Source organism: Pieris brassicae, chromosome 4 (genome assembly GCF_905147105.1).
Source record: "Pieris brassicae chromosome 4, ilPieBrab1.1, whole genome shotgun sequence".
NCBI lineage: Eukaryota > Metazoa > Arthropoda > Insecta > Lepidoptera > Pieridae > Pieris > Pieris brassicae.
In genome coordinates this window covers 20159562-20174469 of record NC_059668.1, presented here as the reverse complement: position 1 = coordinate 20174469, position 14908 = coordinate 20159562, and the positions used below count along the sequence as shown (strand labels likewise).

At 33.5% G+C, this 14908-nt stretch overlaps 1 protein-coding gene across 1 annotated transcript; it reads left to right on the top strand.

Moving 5' to 3' along the window:
* The first annotated feature begins 66 nt into the window (after window positions 1-66).
* On the top strand, window positions 67-14876 carry LOC123709128 (aconitate hydratase, mitochondrial-like). The gene is made up of 17 exons (XM_045660269.1): window positions 67-313; window positions 572-652; window positions 793-936; window positions 1151-1342; window positions 1697-1883; window positions 2352-2438; window positions 5785-5963; window positions 7082-7204; window positions 8123-8320; window positions 9066-9185; window positions 10047-10227; window positions 11486-11635; window positions 12301-12502; window positions 12669-12810; window positions 13412-13488; window positions 13705-13834; window positions 14174-14876. Exons 1-17 carry the CDS (start codon window positions 281-283, stop codon window positions 14312-14314), a joined length of 2367 nt encoding a protein of 788 aa, XP_045516225.1. The 5' UTR covers window positions 67-280; the 3' UTR covers window positions 14315-14876.
* Window positions 14877-14908: the final 32 nt, after the last annotated feature.

Here is a 14908-nt window from a genome sequence, read left to right as displayed (position 1 = left end):
AACATAGAATTGACACTGATGACTGAATATTACCCATGGAGACAGGAATGACAACTGACGACAGCGGTACAATCAACCGTGTACGTCTATCACGGGGTACGGGCAGAATGCCAAAATTAATCTAATTTTTAGTCAAAAGTGGCGGTCGTGTGTGGTGTAACTAAAAAATATAATTATTTTGTTTAAAAAGGAAGGAAAAACAAAAATCGATGCTATCAACGTTTATGTAAATTTTATGTGAAAAAGTTATTAACAAAAAATAGTAAAAAGTCCGGCAACCATGGCACACTGTATGAGAGTTTTGCATGGCCAGGTAAGGTTTAATTATTTAATACACATCCCTACCGTATTAATCGATTTTAATGAAACATTTAAAACGAGTACAAGTTAGGTTTATCACTTTGTTTACTATTCTATCACTCTGTCACATTAATATAGATAACTCTGAATGAAGGGGTCAGTTTGGGTCACTCTTGCTGTAATTGGTATCGTTTTATCATTAATTGATATCCTGTATCCGGTTTACACTGGTCAGGGCAGGAGAGAGTATTGAGCTAAATGATCTTTTCAGGGAAGCAGGACGAGAGCTGTCCTCTTGGAAATACAGCAGCGATGCTTCAGCGTGTCCCCATTAACGGCTGCGGCGGCCCAGGTATACCTATCCTTGAGCAAAAGTCAGTTATACAAGTTTTTATAGATACAATGGCACTGTTATGTAATCACTTTGTATTTGAAAAGTGAGCTTGGAATTGCTACTATAATGTCTCTAAATTGTCTTATGATCGATTATAGGTTGCTATGTCCCGATTCGACAAGGCCCCATTACCTTACGAAAAATTAACAAAAAATTTAGAGGTGGTTAAGAAGAGGTTAGGTCGTGACATGACCCTGTCGGAAAAAGTTTTGTACTCACATCTTGATGACCCAAAAGGACAGGTTAGTAATAAGAGTATTCCACTCTTAAGATGGATAATAATATTATAAAAGGAATCTAACCTAAAAAATTAAATGAATTACATAAAAGAATGTCTGAAACGAAGGTGGAGGTGCAATTGATAATCAAATTCTTCCTCTTCTTTTATATATTAAAATATTTAGTGACAATTTTTCAAATTTTATAATAGTTGGTTAATAAATTTGATTTCAACAGGATATCGAAAGAGGTACCAGCTACCTCCGATTACGTCCTGACCGTGTGGCTATGCAAGATGCAACAGCCCAGATGGCTATGCTGCAATTTATCTCATCTGGTCTGCCAACAGTGGCTGTGCCTTCTACTATTCACTGTGATCACTTGATTGAGGCCCAAACTGGTGGTACTGAAGATTTGGCTAGAGCAAAGGTAAATAAAAGGATAAAAGACCTACCTGTTATTCCTTCTCGAGATGTTTTATTAACACAGATTAAATTCAAAAGCTAACATTTTTTAATTAAATTCTAATTAAAAAAGGTTTAGGCAATGATGCATGTCAAAAGTCTTGTACTGTTACAAGTATACAAATACAGTTACAAAAATGCTTTATTTACAACAAATGAATAGAATTGTTTGTTATAAAATATTTTATGTTATTAGGCTTACTTACACACTTGGTAAGGTCAAGTATTAATGTGTGTCAAATACATTTCTCTTACTTTGTCTTAATATTAATCTTAACTAAAAAAAAATGAGAATTAATTTTGAAAATTAAACTTTTAGGACATCAACAAGGAAGTTTACAAATTTTTAGAAACCGCTGGAGCAAAATATGGAGTAGGATTCTGGAAGCCAGGCTCTGGTATTATCCATCAAATTATTCTGGAGAACTATGCTTTTCCTGGTCTTCTCATGATTGGTACCGACTCACATACACCAAATGGAGGTGGATTAGGAGGACTGTGCATAGGTAATTCATAATTTTTATTATAAGTGATAAACAGTGCATAAAATTAAATCTCAATTACTTATGTTTAATTTAGTTTTCAATTTGAAAATAATAGTTTTTTATTTAATTATTGTTGATTTAACACACATAAAACCAAGATTACAACCGCTATATAATTGAAAGTTGCATTTCATAGGATTTTTATTACTATGCAGATGAATATTAAACTGTGACATCAGTAATTGCCCAATAATAATGTAGATCTGACAAATCATATGCATTTGTATGAATATGGTTGCAACACAGCTCTTTCTGTCAGTCTCATCTTTAAACACCCTTAGTTCGGCAATCACCTGCCTAAAATCTTTATTATTTTACAGTACTAATATTTCTTAGGAACTTACTGGCATTTGCAAAATGAAAACTGTACTATGAAATGAGTGTATATATTTTATTGTAAGCAATATTCTCAATGAAATATTATTCCAGGTGTGGGTGGTGCTGACGCAGTGGATGTTATGGCTGACATTCCTTGGGAGCTCAAGTGCCCTAAAGTTATTGGAGTCAAGCTTACTGGTAAGTTTATTTTATAAGTAAGTTAAGTTGTATGAAACAGTTTAAGAAAAACTTACAATGCTTAATTTGATACTCTATCTGTTATAAGATATAGTTTGGGGGTTTGATAAATAATAAAATAGGACCAATTTTACCCTCAACCATGCCCTATTGGAAATTCATAGGTGCTAGTCATTCATTCATATATTGCTAGTTTATCTCCTAAAATTTGCAAAACCAAAATTCATATGGTCAGTTATAATGTGACGAAATCACTTTCTCTGTCTAGATTTTCCATAGAATGATTGTGCATGTGACATATTGCGTATCTTTTTTATTATCTATAAATAAGACAAGTGTGGCCGAGAGCCAGGCATTCAATGTCATGCTCTATATACTATAAATGTTATACACTATATTCTAGTATTAGAACATACCACAATCACATCTAAGATTGTTTTATTATTACTTTCAATTCTCATAGTTTTATTGCGTTCTGTTAAAAACTTGTCTATGTTGTAGACTTACCATTGACTATTGGCTTAAAGGTCTCGTTACCAGGCCATAAAATTATTAAAAAAAAAAAAAAAAAAAAACCATTGACTATTCAAATATCTCTTTTCCTTAAAATATAATTCAAAACGATAAACCTACTTGTATCAATGAGTACTGCGGCGATTTCGATTCTATAAATTGCTATTATTGCCCGCGTAACTTCATTCGAAATAGAAGACTGTTTATTGTGGATCGAACTATGTTTATAATGTGTAAAATATTGCTTAAGTACACTGGACTAAGACCAAATGTTATTTTCGAATACATATAAAAATTAGGCGTTAAATGTGTTAAACATTTTGTATACACATATGAATATTAACATGAGTTTAGAGAAATATCTAAATTCTGTCCAAAGTTCACTTTTTGACGTTCATAAGTGTACATTGTGTTACCTATCTGAATAAATATTTTTTTACTTGACTTGACATGTTTATATTTTCTCGTAGTTAAATTTTGATAAATTACACATACAGTATGGAGTACATTAAAAACCTGTGTATTTAGCGTATGTAGAAATACCGTTTAATAATATAAAATTATATTCCTTAATAAGTAAATTACGTTTCTTATAAGCCGACCCTATATGTTAGTTCTTAACAGACTTTATGTATCGAATCTGATGCGTTATATGCTATATTATATAATAATTTAGTAGAAAATTAAACAATGAATAATGTTTACATAATTTAGATAAAACTAATACGTATACTGCGACTGATATCAATTGATAAAGTTCAATGATAGTGATGCCGCGGTCTTTAAAGTCAAAAACGCTACCGAGCTATTGGAAATTTTGAAGGACCCTAAGTCGATATTTTTCATTATTAGATATACTCACTTGATATATTTGGGTTTATATAGTCGCTTTTTAAAAGCATGCATTTTCACCTGAAAATTCATAATGATAACGATTATCTCTGCGATATTTATGTAATAAAACAAACAAGACGTGTAACCGTCTAAGTGATAACATTTGCGCAGTTACGTATCGCGTTTCGGCTTTATGAGGACAATTGGACGGTACAAATTGATACAAGGAGATATTTGATAACAGTACGAGATCGTATTCTTACTAATATATAAATACTACAATTCTTAAACTTCAAATGTAATGGGTTTATTTTCCATTTATACCTATTTGGTTTCTTCATTATTGTATTGTCTTTTGTTAAAATAGCTTTTACACATTAAGAAAAACACTTTTACAACGGATTAAAGCTATGTATTATTATTAAAACTTATAGTTATTTACATAATTTTAAGAATTTAGAATTATGTAAATAACTATAAGTTTTAATATGTATTATTATTAAAACTTATAGTTATTTACATAATTTTAAGAATTTAGAATTATGTAAATAACTATAAGTTTTAATAATAATACATAGCTTTAATCCGTTCAAAAAGTGTTTTTCTTCATTATTTATTTTAATATGAAGATTGTCTTTATAAAATTATTTTCGCTTCGTGTTTGTTATTTTTGCCTATGTTTCATTAAATATTGTATTTCTTTTCTTGTAATAATGTATCAGTGTCCGAGCTTTTATAAATAAATAATTAATAAGAGGTCCAACATTTATATCATGGCATATAAAATTAACTTCAGTTCCATGGTAGAAAATGAATTACCTATTGTTAGGTTTATTTATATTCCTTTATTAAAATATAACATATTATTTAAATAATGGGAAATACACAAACTGATAAATAATTGTTTCAGCACGTTGGCCTCATGGCTTGTGTTAATTTTTAGAATCATTCTGTTATTATGTAAACAAAACCAACAATATTTTCTACAAAAGTAATGTACGAATGAAAGAATATGTACGTATTTTTATAAATTTGGATTTAAATTGAGAGGAACAAATGAAACGAAGCTACGTAACTATTTGTTGTCATTGGTCTTGGTTGAAAGAAGTATCGTATTGTAAATTTACTAAGCTTTGGTTACATAACTCATGCGACACACCTTTGCTATGTTTATATTACGATTTATATAATGTATATAATAATTTAAAGACGACGTCACGCATTCAATAAATACTTTGCTAATTATATTTCTTAACTAAATGAATTTTGTATGAAGTTCTGTGTGTAACACATACCTTAACATCGTAACAAGTTTAAATTGCGCACATAGAAAATAGACGTACACGGCTGAGGTCGAACGTACGACCCCAAGGTCGGGTGTCGCTTAAACAATTTCTATAACACTGCTATTAGTGCATATTAATAAAAAGTATCTAGAATATTCTAAAATTCTACATATGCGTTTAATTTTTCTAAACATATGACACGTTTATTTAGATAAAAGATCATATCTAACTCTGGTATTAAAATCACAGTAAAAATCTTTATGATAACGTAATCGGAGATTTACTCCTGAGATAACCTCTCACGGGCATTTTTTGTCCCTTGACCTGTACCTGGACCTTTACGTTTTACGCTTTTAACGCAAACCGCATACGAATCTACCCTTTATTTATTTATTTATTGAAGATCACCACATCATACATGCTATATCTACAGTATATGTTACAAGCTGTCTTTTCTAAAATATCACCATATTTTATACCATACACCATATATAGTGGTTACAAAATACAATGAAAGTACTAGTAATTGTTAAACAAACCCTTAATACCAGTAAATTTGGCTTTAAAATACGTCTAGTTCATACAAAGTCCTAAAAATTTGGGGGTTCTAAAATATATATTTTTTATAAATTAATAAAGATAGAATGTCAAAATTCCAGGTCTATTGGATAGCCTTATATGAAAGAAGAAAACTAAAGAACTGTTATTTTTAGGGAAGCTGTCAGGCTGGACATCTCCCAAGGATGTGATCCTGAAGGTCGCCGGCATCCTCACAGTTAAGGGAGGCACTGGAGCTATCGTGGAGTATCATGGACCTGGCGTTGACTCCATCTCCTGTACGGGAATGGCCACAATTTGTAATATGGGTGCTGAGATCGGAGCTACCACTAGTGTGAGTATATATTAAAGTTTGTACGAACTTTAGTTTAAGCAGTTTAAATTATTAACCAGTTTTGACCAGAACCGATCATATTACAAAATAAAAAAAACCTGTTAATATTTTATTCAGTCCTAGTACATGATCGTATGAGAAACAGTTGTAGCGACACCATTAAAACATTTCTTCGTACAAGGAATCAAATCAGAATATGTCAAGAGCTAGAATGATAAGTTAAGCAATAAGATTTATTTATAAATAAAATCCAATGGAAGGCTGTAAGTACGGTGGCAGTTGTTGTATGTAGCTCAGATATGTGTTAGATGAAACACACTTTGTTTAAAGCTGAGTAACAACAGACTTTAATGATTAAAATAAATATAACTAACATAACATTAGGGTTAGTGGAGTTGCGACGCTAACAAAAACTTGCTTATCTAAGGGTTCATAAATGTAGTTGACACTTCAATCAACCTTTTTATCTATTATTATTGGAAATAAGAATGTTGTATTACAATTTATGGATGTGAAACAAACTAAAGGGCTCATATTGGCTTCAAGTGTGCATTATTAGGTTTCTAATTATTAACTAAATATTTAAATGTAACTTGGCTAATGTTAGGTTACATAAATCAAGATTTTATTTTATTACTTTTGTAGCTGTGGTGTTTGTTTAAAATAATAGTTTTGTTAGTTTGCTAGGACCATCCTTTTTTCCATACCCATCCGCCCCACGACTACTTAGCGTGGGAGGGTTGTGTGGGATTCGCTAAAGCCCAAGGCGTCATCAATAATCGCCCTTGGCGGGATGTGGTAACAGAGCCTTATCTACTTAACGACGCGATACGACGGTTGTGTCCGCCTGTCTAAGGGTCTGGTCTTCCCTAGCGTAACACAGTTTTTAAGGGAGTGCGGAAGCTATCACGTTATTAATATTTGTAATGACTGTAATGTATTGTCTAAGCAAATAAATAAATGCGTTACACTAAGTAAACCGTTATCTATATGCAAATTAAATTTTAAATAAGACAAACTTGAAAATGTTTTTGACATGCGAATGTCGTACTTGGCATGGATTATCTAATCTACTCTGAGTCGTACCTTACGTATAAAAAATATTTTACGATTTGCAGGTATTCCCATACAACTCACGTATGGAGGCGTACCTTAAGTCGACAGGACGCGATGGTGTGGCAAGCGCCGCTAATTCCTTCAAACATCTCCTCACACCTGACCCCAAGGCACCATACGATGAGGTACGTCCAAATATAATAATGGAAGTCTTCCAGGCTCCGCTTCACACGACATATTTTGCGAACTAGGACCCTGTAGACTCGACTCCCGGTGGGGGGTCTTCCCTGGCTAAACGGTATCTACTATTTAACAAAAAGCACACTGCCTCAAAGGCTGGCAACGCATTCACTAAAATGGGCGTCCTGTAGGCTCGTTTGCTATATAAATAATTTATATAGAGACTGGCCTAGATAATGAGTTCTTCCATTAAAATATTGATATACGATGGACCACGCCAATCAGAAACCAAAAATGTATATGTCACCGGAATTTAACAAAATCCGCAAGTTTATAAATTATATCCTAGGATATTTTTAAACAATGTATGGGAGGAACAAAAAGTATGCTTTTTAAATTACAATATATTTAATTAATCAAAGTATACGCTTTTGCCATCTTATAGGTGTTTCATTGATCTCTTTACTAAAAAGACCATTCGGACGGGAATCAATAAAACCTTTGAAGGCGGTTTCGACTGCCCCAGTAGAGTTGTTGTACCATGCTTAAAAATATGGCAATCTGTTGGAACAAGGGCCGGGGAGTACGGTGGATGTCCTAGACATTTGTATTCCTCCTCTAATTTGGTAGCACTCTGTTGTGCAGTGTGTATAAGATATGATCTCATTAAACTAAATTTGTTTAGGAAACTAATCGACTGAAGAACATATTTTATAAAAATGTATTATTTAAATTGAAATATGTGTGTTCTGTAGGGGAATTTCGTTATATATATTTGTATTACATAAAGAAAATAGTTGTATTGTTTAATATTACATTTTAATTAAATTTTATTTATTCCAACATATGCTGGTTTCCGGACTCTTCCGAAAATATGATATTTTAGTAAGAAAACTGCACATCTCACTAGTCAATATTTTTAGCTGATCGAAATTAACCTATCCACCCTGGAGCCACATGTGAATGGACCGTTCACACCTGACCTAGCAAATCCAATCTCGAAGTTAGGAGAAGCAGCTAAGAAGAACGACTGGCCGGTAGACATCCGTGTCGGTCTCATTGGATCCTGTACCAACTCTTCTTATGAAGACATGGGCCGTTGTGCCAGTATTGTTAAGGAGGTAAGTCTTACATATATTCTAGGAACAATTATCGATTTCCAAATTTCATTCTAAATTCTATGTAAATAAATAAAATAATTTACTACAACCCTTTTAGGTCTAGGCCTCAGATGTCTGTATCTGTATCATGATAATTTGTTAATCTAATATGTCTTCTGTGCCTGACACACGCCGTCGACTTTTTGGATTTAAGGGAAAGCGAGCGAATCTTAAATGCGCACATAGAAAGAAAGTCCTTTTTTGTACAGCCGGGGATCGAACCTACGACATCAGAGATCAGAGTCGCACGCTGAAGCCACTAGGCCAACTGCTCAGCTGCTGCTAAGCTGCCACCATGTAAAACTTTTGTTTAAAGAAAATCATGAACTTTGACATTTCATTCAAGTTTTTTTTGTCAAGATATGTAGTTATTTGAAACTGAAAAGTTACTATTATATTACGTTGTATAATAGTAACTTTAAATTAAAAAATAGGACCATTTAGTACTAGGCCTCAGATTTATGTATGTTGTTTCATGTTTTTTTTTTATTACATCGGGCTTTTTTTTCCAATTTTATTACGCCGTAATTTTTCAATGAAATACTTTCCACTTAGGGTTCTTCAAAAAGAGCGTACCGCTTCTTAGAAGGTCCGTAACTCTCGACCCCTCTGGCATTGAACATCAAGCTTTCTGCCCGTTCTATAAAAAGAAGAAGAAAAAATTACGTTTTTTATTATCTTTTGACCTTCCTTATATTACTTACAGGCGATAAATCATGGTCTCAAATCTAAAATCCCGTTCAACGTTACCCCTGGATCAGAACAAGTCCGCGCTACAATTGAACGTGATGGCATTGCGCAGACGCTGAGAGACTTCGGAGGCACCGTAAGTATTTTCTTGATTGCAAAGGATTATTCGTAAATATTATAAGATTATTATTTATATTAAATTTATATACAGAAAATGCAATTCTAAAAGATTTTTAATATTAACAAAATAATCTTAATATTTGAATACATTGTTAAGTTATAGACAGACAATTAGCCAATGGTTATAAATAAAATAGCCCAGTGGGTCATTGGACAAATATTAATGTATTACATTGCCTTCAATATTTAAGCAAAAAGTTTAAACTATACTAATAAACTTTGGTACGAGTTTATAAGAAGGCTTTTAATAGAACCCGTTAATAATAACAATTTCTACTATTTAATCTTACGAAATATTGTGCGTTCAAAAACTTGTATGCTCTTTTTAACCGACTTATAAAAAACCGAAGTAGAATTCGCAAGTATTGCTTTTAAAGGCGTAAAAACATAACTTATAAATATTTTATTAAGCAAAAAGTCCATAATTAAAAGCATAGATTTTTACACGTCAAAACGTTGAACGTTTGACGTGTAAAACGTGACCGTGACAAAAAACGGTCTTGGATTAGTCCAATCGTCTATGGCTATGCTTGTAAATATTAAATTAGATTAATAATAATCACTATAATGTTTGTTTACAAGCACGTCATAGGGACGTGTAAGACGCCATCTTTTTTTTGAAATGATGAATGTTTAATTTAAATAGCCAATACTTTAAAAAAAAACAAAAATAACAATAGACAGTTTCTATAGTCACAAATAAGAGCGTACCAATTAAAAGGCCGGCTACGCACTGGCGAGCCCTCGGGGATACAAAGTGCCCCCGATTCTATAAAAAATCTCGTAGCATATTGGTACTTAAATAACCCTATAACAGGTGTTGGCCAACGCCTGTGGCCCCTGCATCGGTCAATGGGACCGTAAAGACGTGAAGAAGGGCGAAAAGAACACAATTGTGACGTCATACAACCGTAACTTCACCGGACGTAACGACGCCAATCCCGCCACACACTGCTTCGTCACCAGCCCCGAACTGGTCACCGCACTGTCCATTGCAGGTATTTCAGAATTATATACACAGAGTATTTTAATGTGAAAGAGAGTGAGTTCCTGGGGAGAAGATTGAATGTACGTTAATCTTAAGCACTAAACAAAAAAGAGTACAAAAGAAGAGTGTCTTGTGAGGTTTTAACATTTAGAAATTCAGTGGCGCTGCAAGAGTTTTTTTAGGTCTGGGCCTCAGATTTCTGTATCTATTTCATGATCGTTTGTTAAACTAATAGGCAAGTAGGTGATCAGCCTTCTGTGCCTGACGCACGCCGTCGACTTTTTGGGTCTACGGCAAGCCGTTTTCCTCACGATGTTTTCCTTCACCGTTCGAGCTAATGTTAAATGCGCACATAGAGAGTCCATTGGTGCACAGCTGGGGATCGAACCTACGACCTCAAGGATAAGAGCACGCTTATACCAACAGTGCTCGTACATAAACATTTTCACGATCAGGCTGCATATATAATACACGAGAAACTAGCAAAGAAATTAAAACACTCTGAACATGTACATATACCAGAAATGATGTATACTTTGAGAGAGTCATTACCTCATCACATCATCAGTCGGTAGCTTATGCGTGAGGTTCGTGATCAGCAATCTGATCAGCAATGAATGGTCTGCAGCGTACGATCTGTTTCTTAAATCATTAGACATTATCTTCAACTGTTACATTGCATTCGTTCGTTACATAGTAATTAACATTTATTTACTTCGCTTATACTCTATTGTTGTATGCAAGTTGTTATTATAGAGCCAAACTAAAATCCTCTACTATTTAAAGCACCTCGATAACCCAGGAACCGTACAAATACACTACAATAGACCAGATATAACACTTGTAAACTCAATAGCACTTTTAATTGATCGCCATATGGGGAGGACCCACAACTTTCAAGGAAAATAGCTCGTTCACGAAATATATAAAACTTAATAATGAAACTAAAATGATTATATTATTGATACTGTTATGGATTAACACAGTATCAATAATATATTTTGTTCACCATCGGATCACAAAACAGTTTAACAAATCTATTATATAACCTTCCGAAAACCAAGAAGTTAAATACAGCAATAATAAACCAACAAATACAAGATAACACATAAAAACTGTGGTAAACACTTGGCTTAGGCCCGTATGCAAAAGTAGCAGGATTGATTAGAATTTATACGAATAATTAACTGATTATACTAATTATATGTAATGAACTGAAACATTGACTATGAATGACTCTGGGCTGTTCTAAACTCGATAAATTTTAGGTCGTCTCGACTTCAACCCAGTAACGGATGAGCTAACAGGAAAAGATGGCAAGAAATTCCGTCTGTCTGACCCCTACGGTGATGAATTGCCCGCAAGGGGCTTCGACCCTGGCCAGGATACGTACGAGCACCCACCTGCTGATGGCTCCAGTAAGTTTTTATAACATTATTAATGTTGTGGAATTTTCTATAGAAAAACTTTTGTAGTCGATTTCATTAAAACTAGAAGTCTGCTAATTTTGATAAATACGAACTCAATATTATACACTTAAAAATACATTTTTTATCTAAGGAATTTATAAGATTTATTTGTAACCATGCTCACCATTAATTTACAAAATTATCGTAACCATCTGTCTGTCTCGCTCGCACTTACAGGTCTTATGGAAGGCTGTAGTGATGTGCGTAAAAATTGTAGAGGTGCATATGCACCTCTACAATTTTTACGATGACGGGATAGGTACGGTCGATATTCCAAAGTATATCAAGTATTAATATGAATAATTGTTCGCTATCGGAAAATATTTTTTTTAATTTGTAAGATAATTTTTTTGTTTCGACGTAATCGTAGAGAAACTGTAGGAATCGTAATGTGGCCCTGAAAAGGGCAGTTTTTTTCTTTTTTCGCATCGACCCCGCCAGCGCAAGTAGCTATGTATCGGTAACTCAACAATTCCAACCAGCATTGTGTGCACATTCCTACTATCAGTGTCATTTATTAACACACACACACACACAGTCGACACAGTTTAAATCGCGTCTAAAGTCGACGAACTGCATGAATTATTAAATGAAATAACAATTTACCCTAACAGAGGTGAATGTGGAAGTACTACCAACATCCGACCGTCTCCAACTCCTCGAGCCGTTCGACAAGTGGAGTGGCAAAGACCTCACTGACCTGACCATCCTCATCAAGGTGAAGGGCAAATGCACGACTGACCACATCTCGGCAGCTGGACCATGGCTCAAATACCGCGGTCATCTTGACAATATCTCCAACAATATGTTTATCACGTGAGTTCATTTTCACAATTATGCTTCATAAAAAGATAAATTGTCATTAAATAGCTAAAACATATATCAATAAATCCTAAAATTTTAATTAATTGGATTTTTTTAAGTTTATTCGTTAACATACAAATCCTTCCTCTCCTTATATGATATTTGTGAATGCTTTCAGAGCAACGAACGCTGAAAACGGTGAATTGAACAAGGTCCGCAACCAAGTGACCGGGGAATGGGGGCCAGTTCCCGGAACTGCTCGGGCCTACAAGGCTGCCTCAGTGCCCTGGTGCGTTATTGGAGACGAGAACTACGGAGAGGTGAGCCATAAATATCCTAGCGATACCTACAACGATGACAATATTCCTGACCGCTATATACACAACATATAAAATCACTGAGATCAGCTGTCAAGGACCTTCAAATAAAAAAACCCGCTGAAGCCTGTCTGACTACGGTAACACTGGCCAAAGATCCTTTCAGGTCGGCAGACGCGCACAACACATACCACAATATGACCACATACAAATAGACATATGTTTTTTAAATAAAAGAGTTTTTAAGCAGGATTTATCTTGGTTAAAAATGAAAATAACATATAATTTACCGTTCCTAATGCTTACGTAAACAATTGTATGCTTAATGTTGATTTCACTGAAGTGTCATAATATTCGAAGTAAAAATTTTTTGACACTATGACAACAATGACATGTCAAATTCAAAAAGAAATAATCATTTGACAATTAAATTAAGCTGAATCTAACGTGCAATACTGGCCTTAATCCTATGGTACTCTATTCAAGTCAAACACTGAAAAGATTTTTTTTTTCAATACAAGTAATTATTTTTTTCAAAATCTAGATGTATGTATTCCTGTCTTCGAAGCAAAAATATTTTTTCTTACAATAAATTGTTTTAAAGGGATCAAGTCGAGAGCACGCTGCATTGGAACCCCGTCACCTTGGAGGACGCGCCATCATTGTCAAATCTTTTGCCAGGTAATTTTCATGTTGTCTCCTATTTTGCTTATTAAACTAAATTGTGTTTCGAGTTCAAAAATGCCATAAAATGTGTATTTGTCCTGACGTATTAGCTATTTTCTATATAATTCTAGTTAGTTTAAATTTTTGTCATTATAAATGTTTATTTTAACTATATTAAAATATTCATTAAAAAACCACTGCTCCGTTAAAAAAATACATATTAATTCTCAGAATCCACGAGACTAACCTGAAGAAGCAAGGTCTATTGCCACTCACTTTCGCCAACGCGAGTGACTATGACAAAATCCAACCTACGGACAAGATTTCCCTTCTCGGACTAAAGGACCTCGCACCTGGCAAGGTATGTATAAGAAGAATAAATAAATATATAAACAACAATTTATAGATATCTGTAAGAATAATATTTATCTGCGAATTTCAGCCAGTACAGATTAGTCAAATATGTGCTATGGCTAATTACAGACCTGGGTAATATCAGTTCGCAAGACACCTCCATCATGATTATACAGAATATTGCTACTTATGTTTTCACTGCAATACTAATCATTTGATATTCCAATATACAAAAACCCCAAAACACGAAGCATTCCCTTGATGCAGTTCGTCACTGAGCCACAAAAATGTGTTTAAAAACTCCATCGCAATCAAAAAATATAAATGTTAAACATCTATGTTGCAGCAACTTGAATGTGAAATCAAGCACAAGGATGGCAAGTCAGAACGCATTAAGTTGAACCACTCAATGAACGAGCAACAAATCTCCTGGTTCAAAGCCGGCTCAGCCCTCAACCGTATGAAGGAAATTGCTGCTGGCAAGTAAACATTTGGATACAATCCATAGATAACAATTATGGCCTTTAATTCGAATTTCGAAACGCCAAATTCGCCGCGAAATTATGAAATGTTTCACAGATTATCATTGTTATTAGGTCAGTGTTGCCATTTATGAACCAATATTATGGTTGGTCTTAATGTTAAGTGATAGTTTATGAACTTATTGTTTTTATATGTATTTTACAATTATTCTGTATTCTTATTTATATTTTACCTAATTTGAGAGCCAATATTATGTAAAGCTGGCAGCACTGATAACAATAGTTACTTATTTTAAATAAGTTGTAGATTACATATTTTAATAAAGTATGTCTACCCATGTTGTTACCGTTTCTAGTACAATATACGATTGATGATTGTAGTGCATTTTAAATTGTCTCGCGGCGTGTATGTTACTTATATTGTAGAGATATTTATATAGATCACATTTGGGTCTTTCTTCATAATGTATTATCAACAAATAATTATGTAAGTAAAGTTTTTTTTTATTTATGTACATAATTATTATTTTGTGTACTTTTATTTATAACTAATAAAAATTACGTATGTATAAATGAATTTTATTTCGAAGTTATAGTAT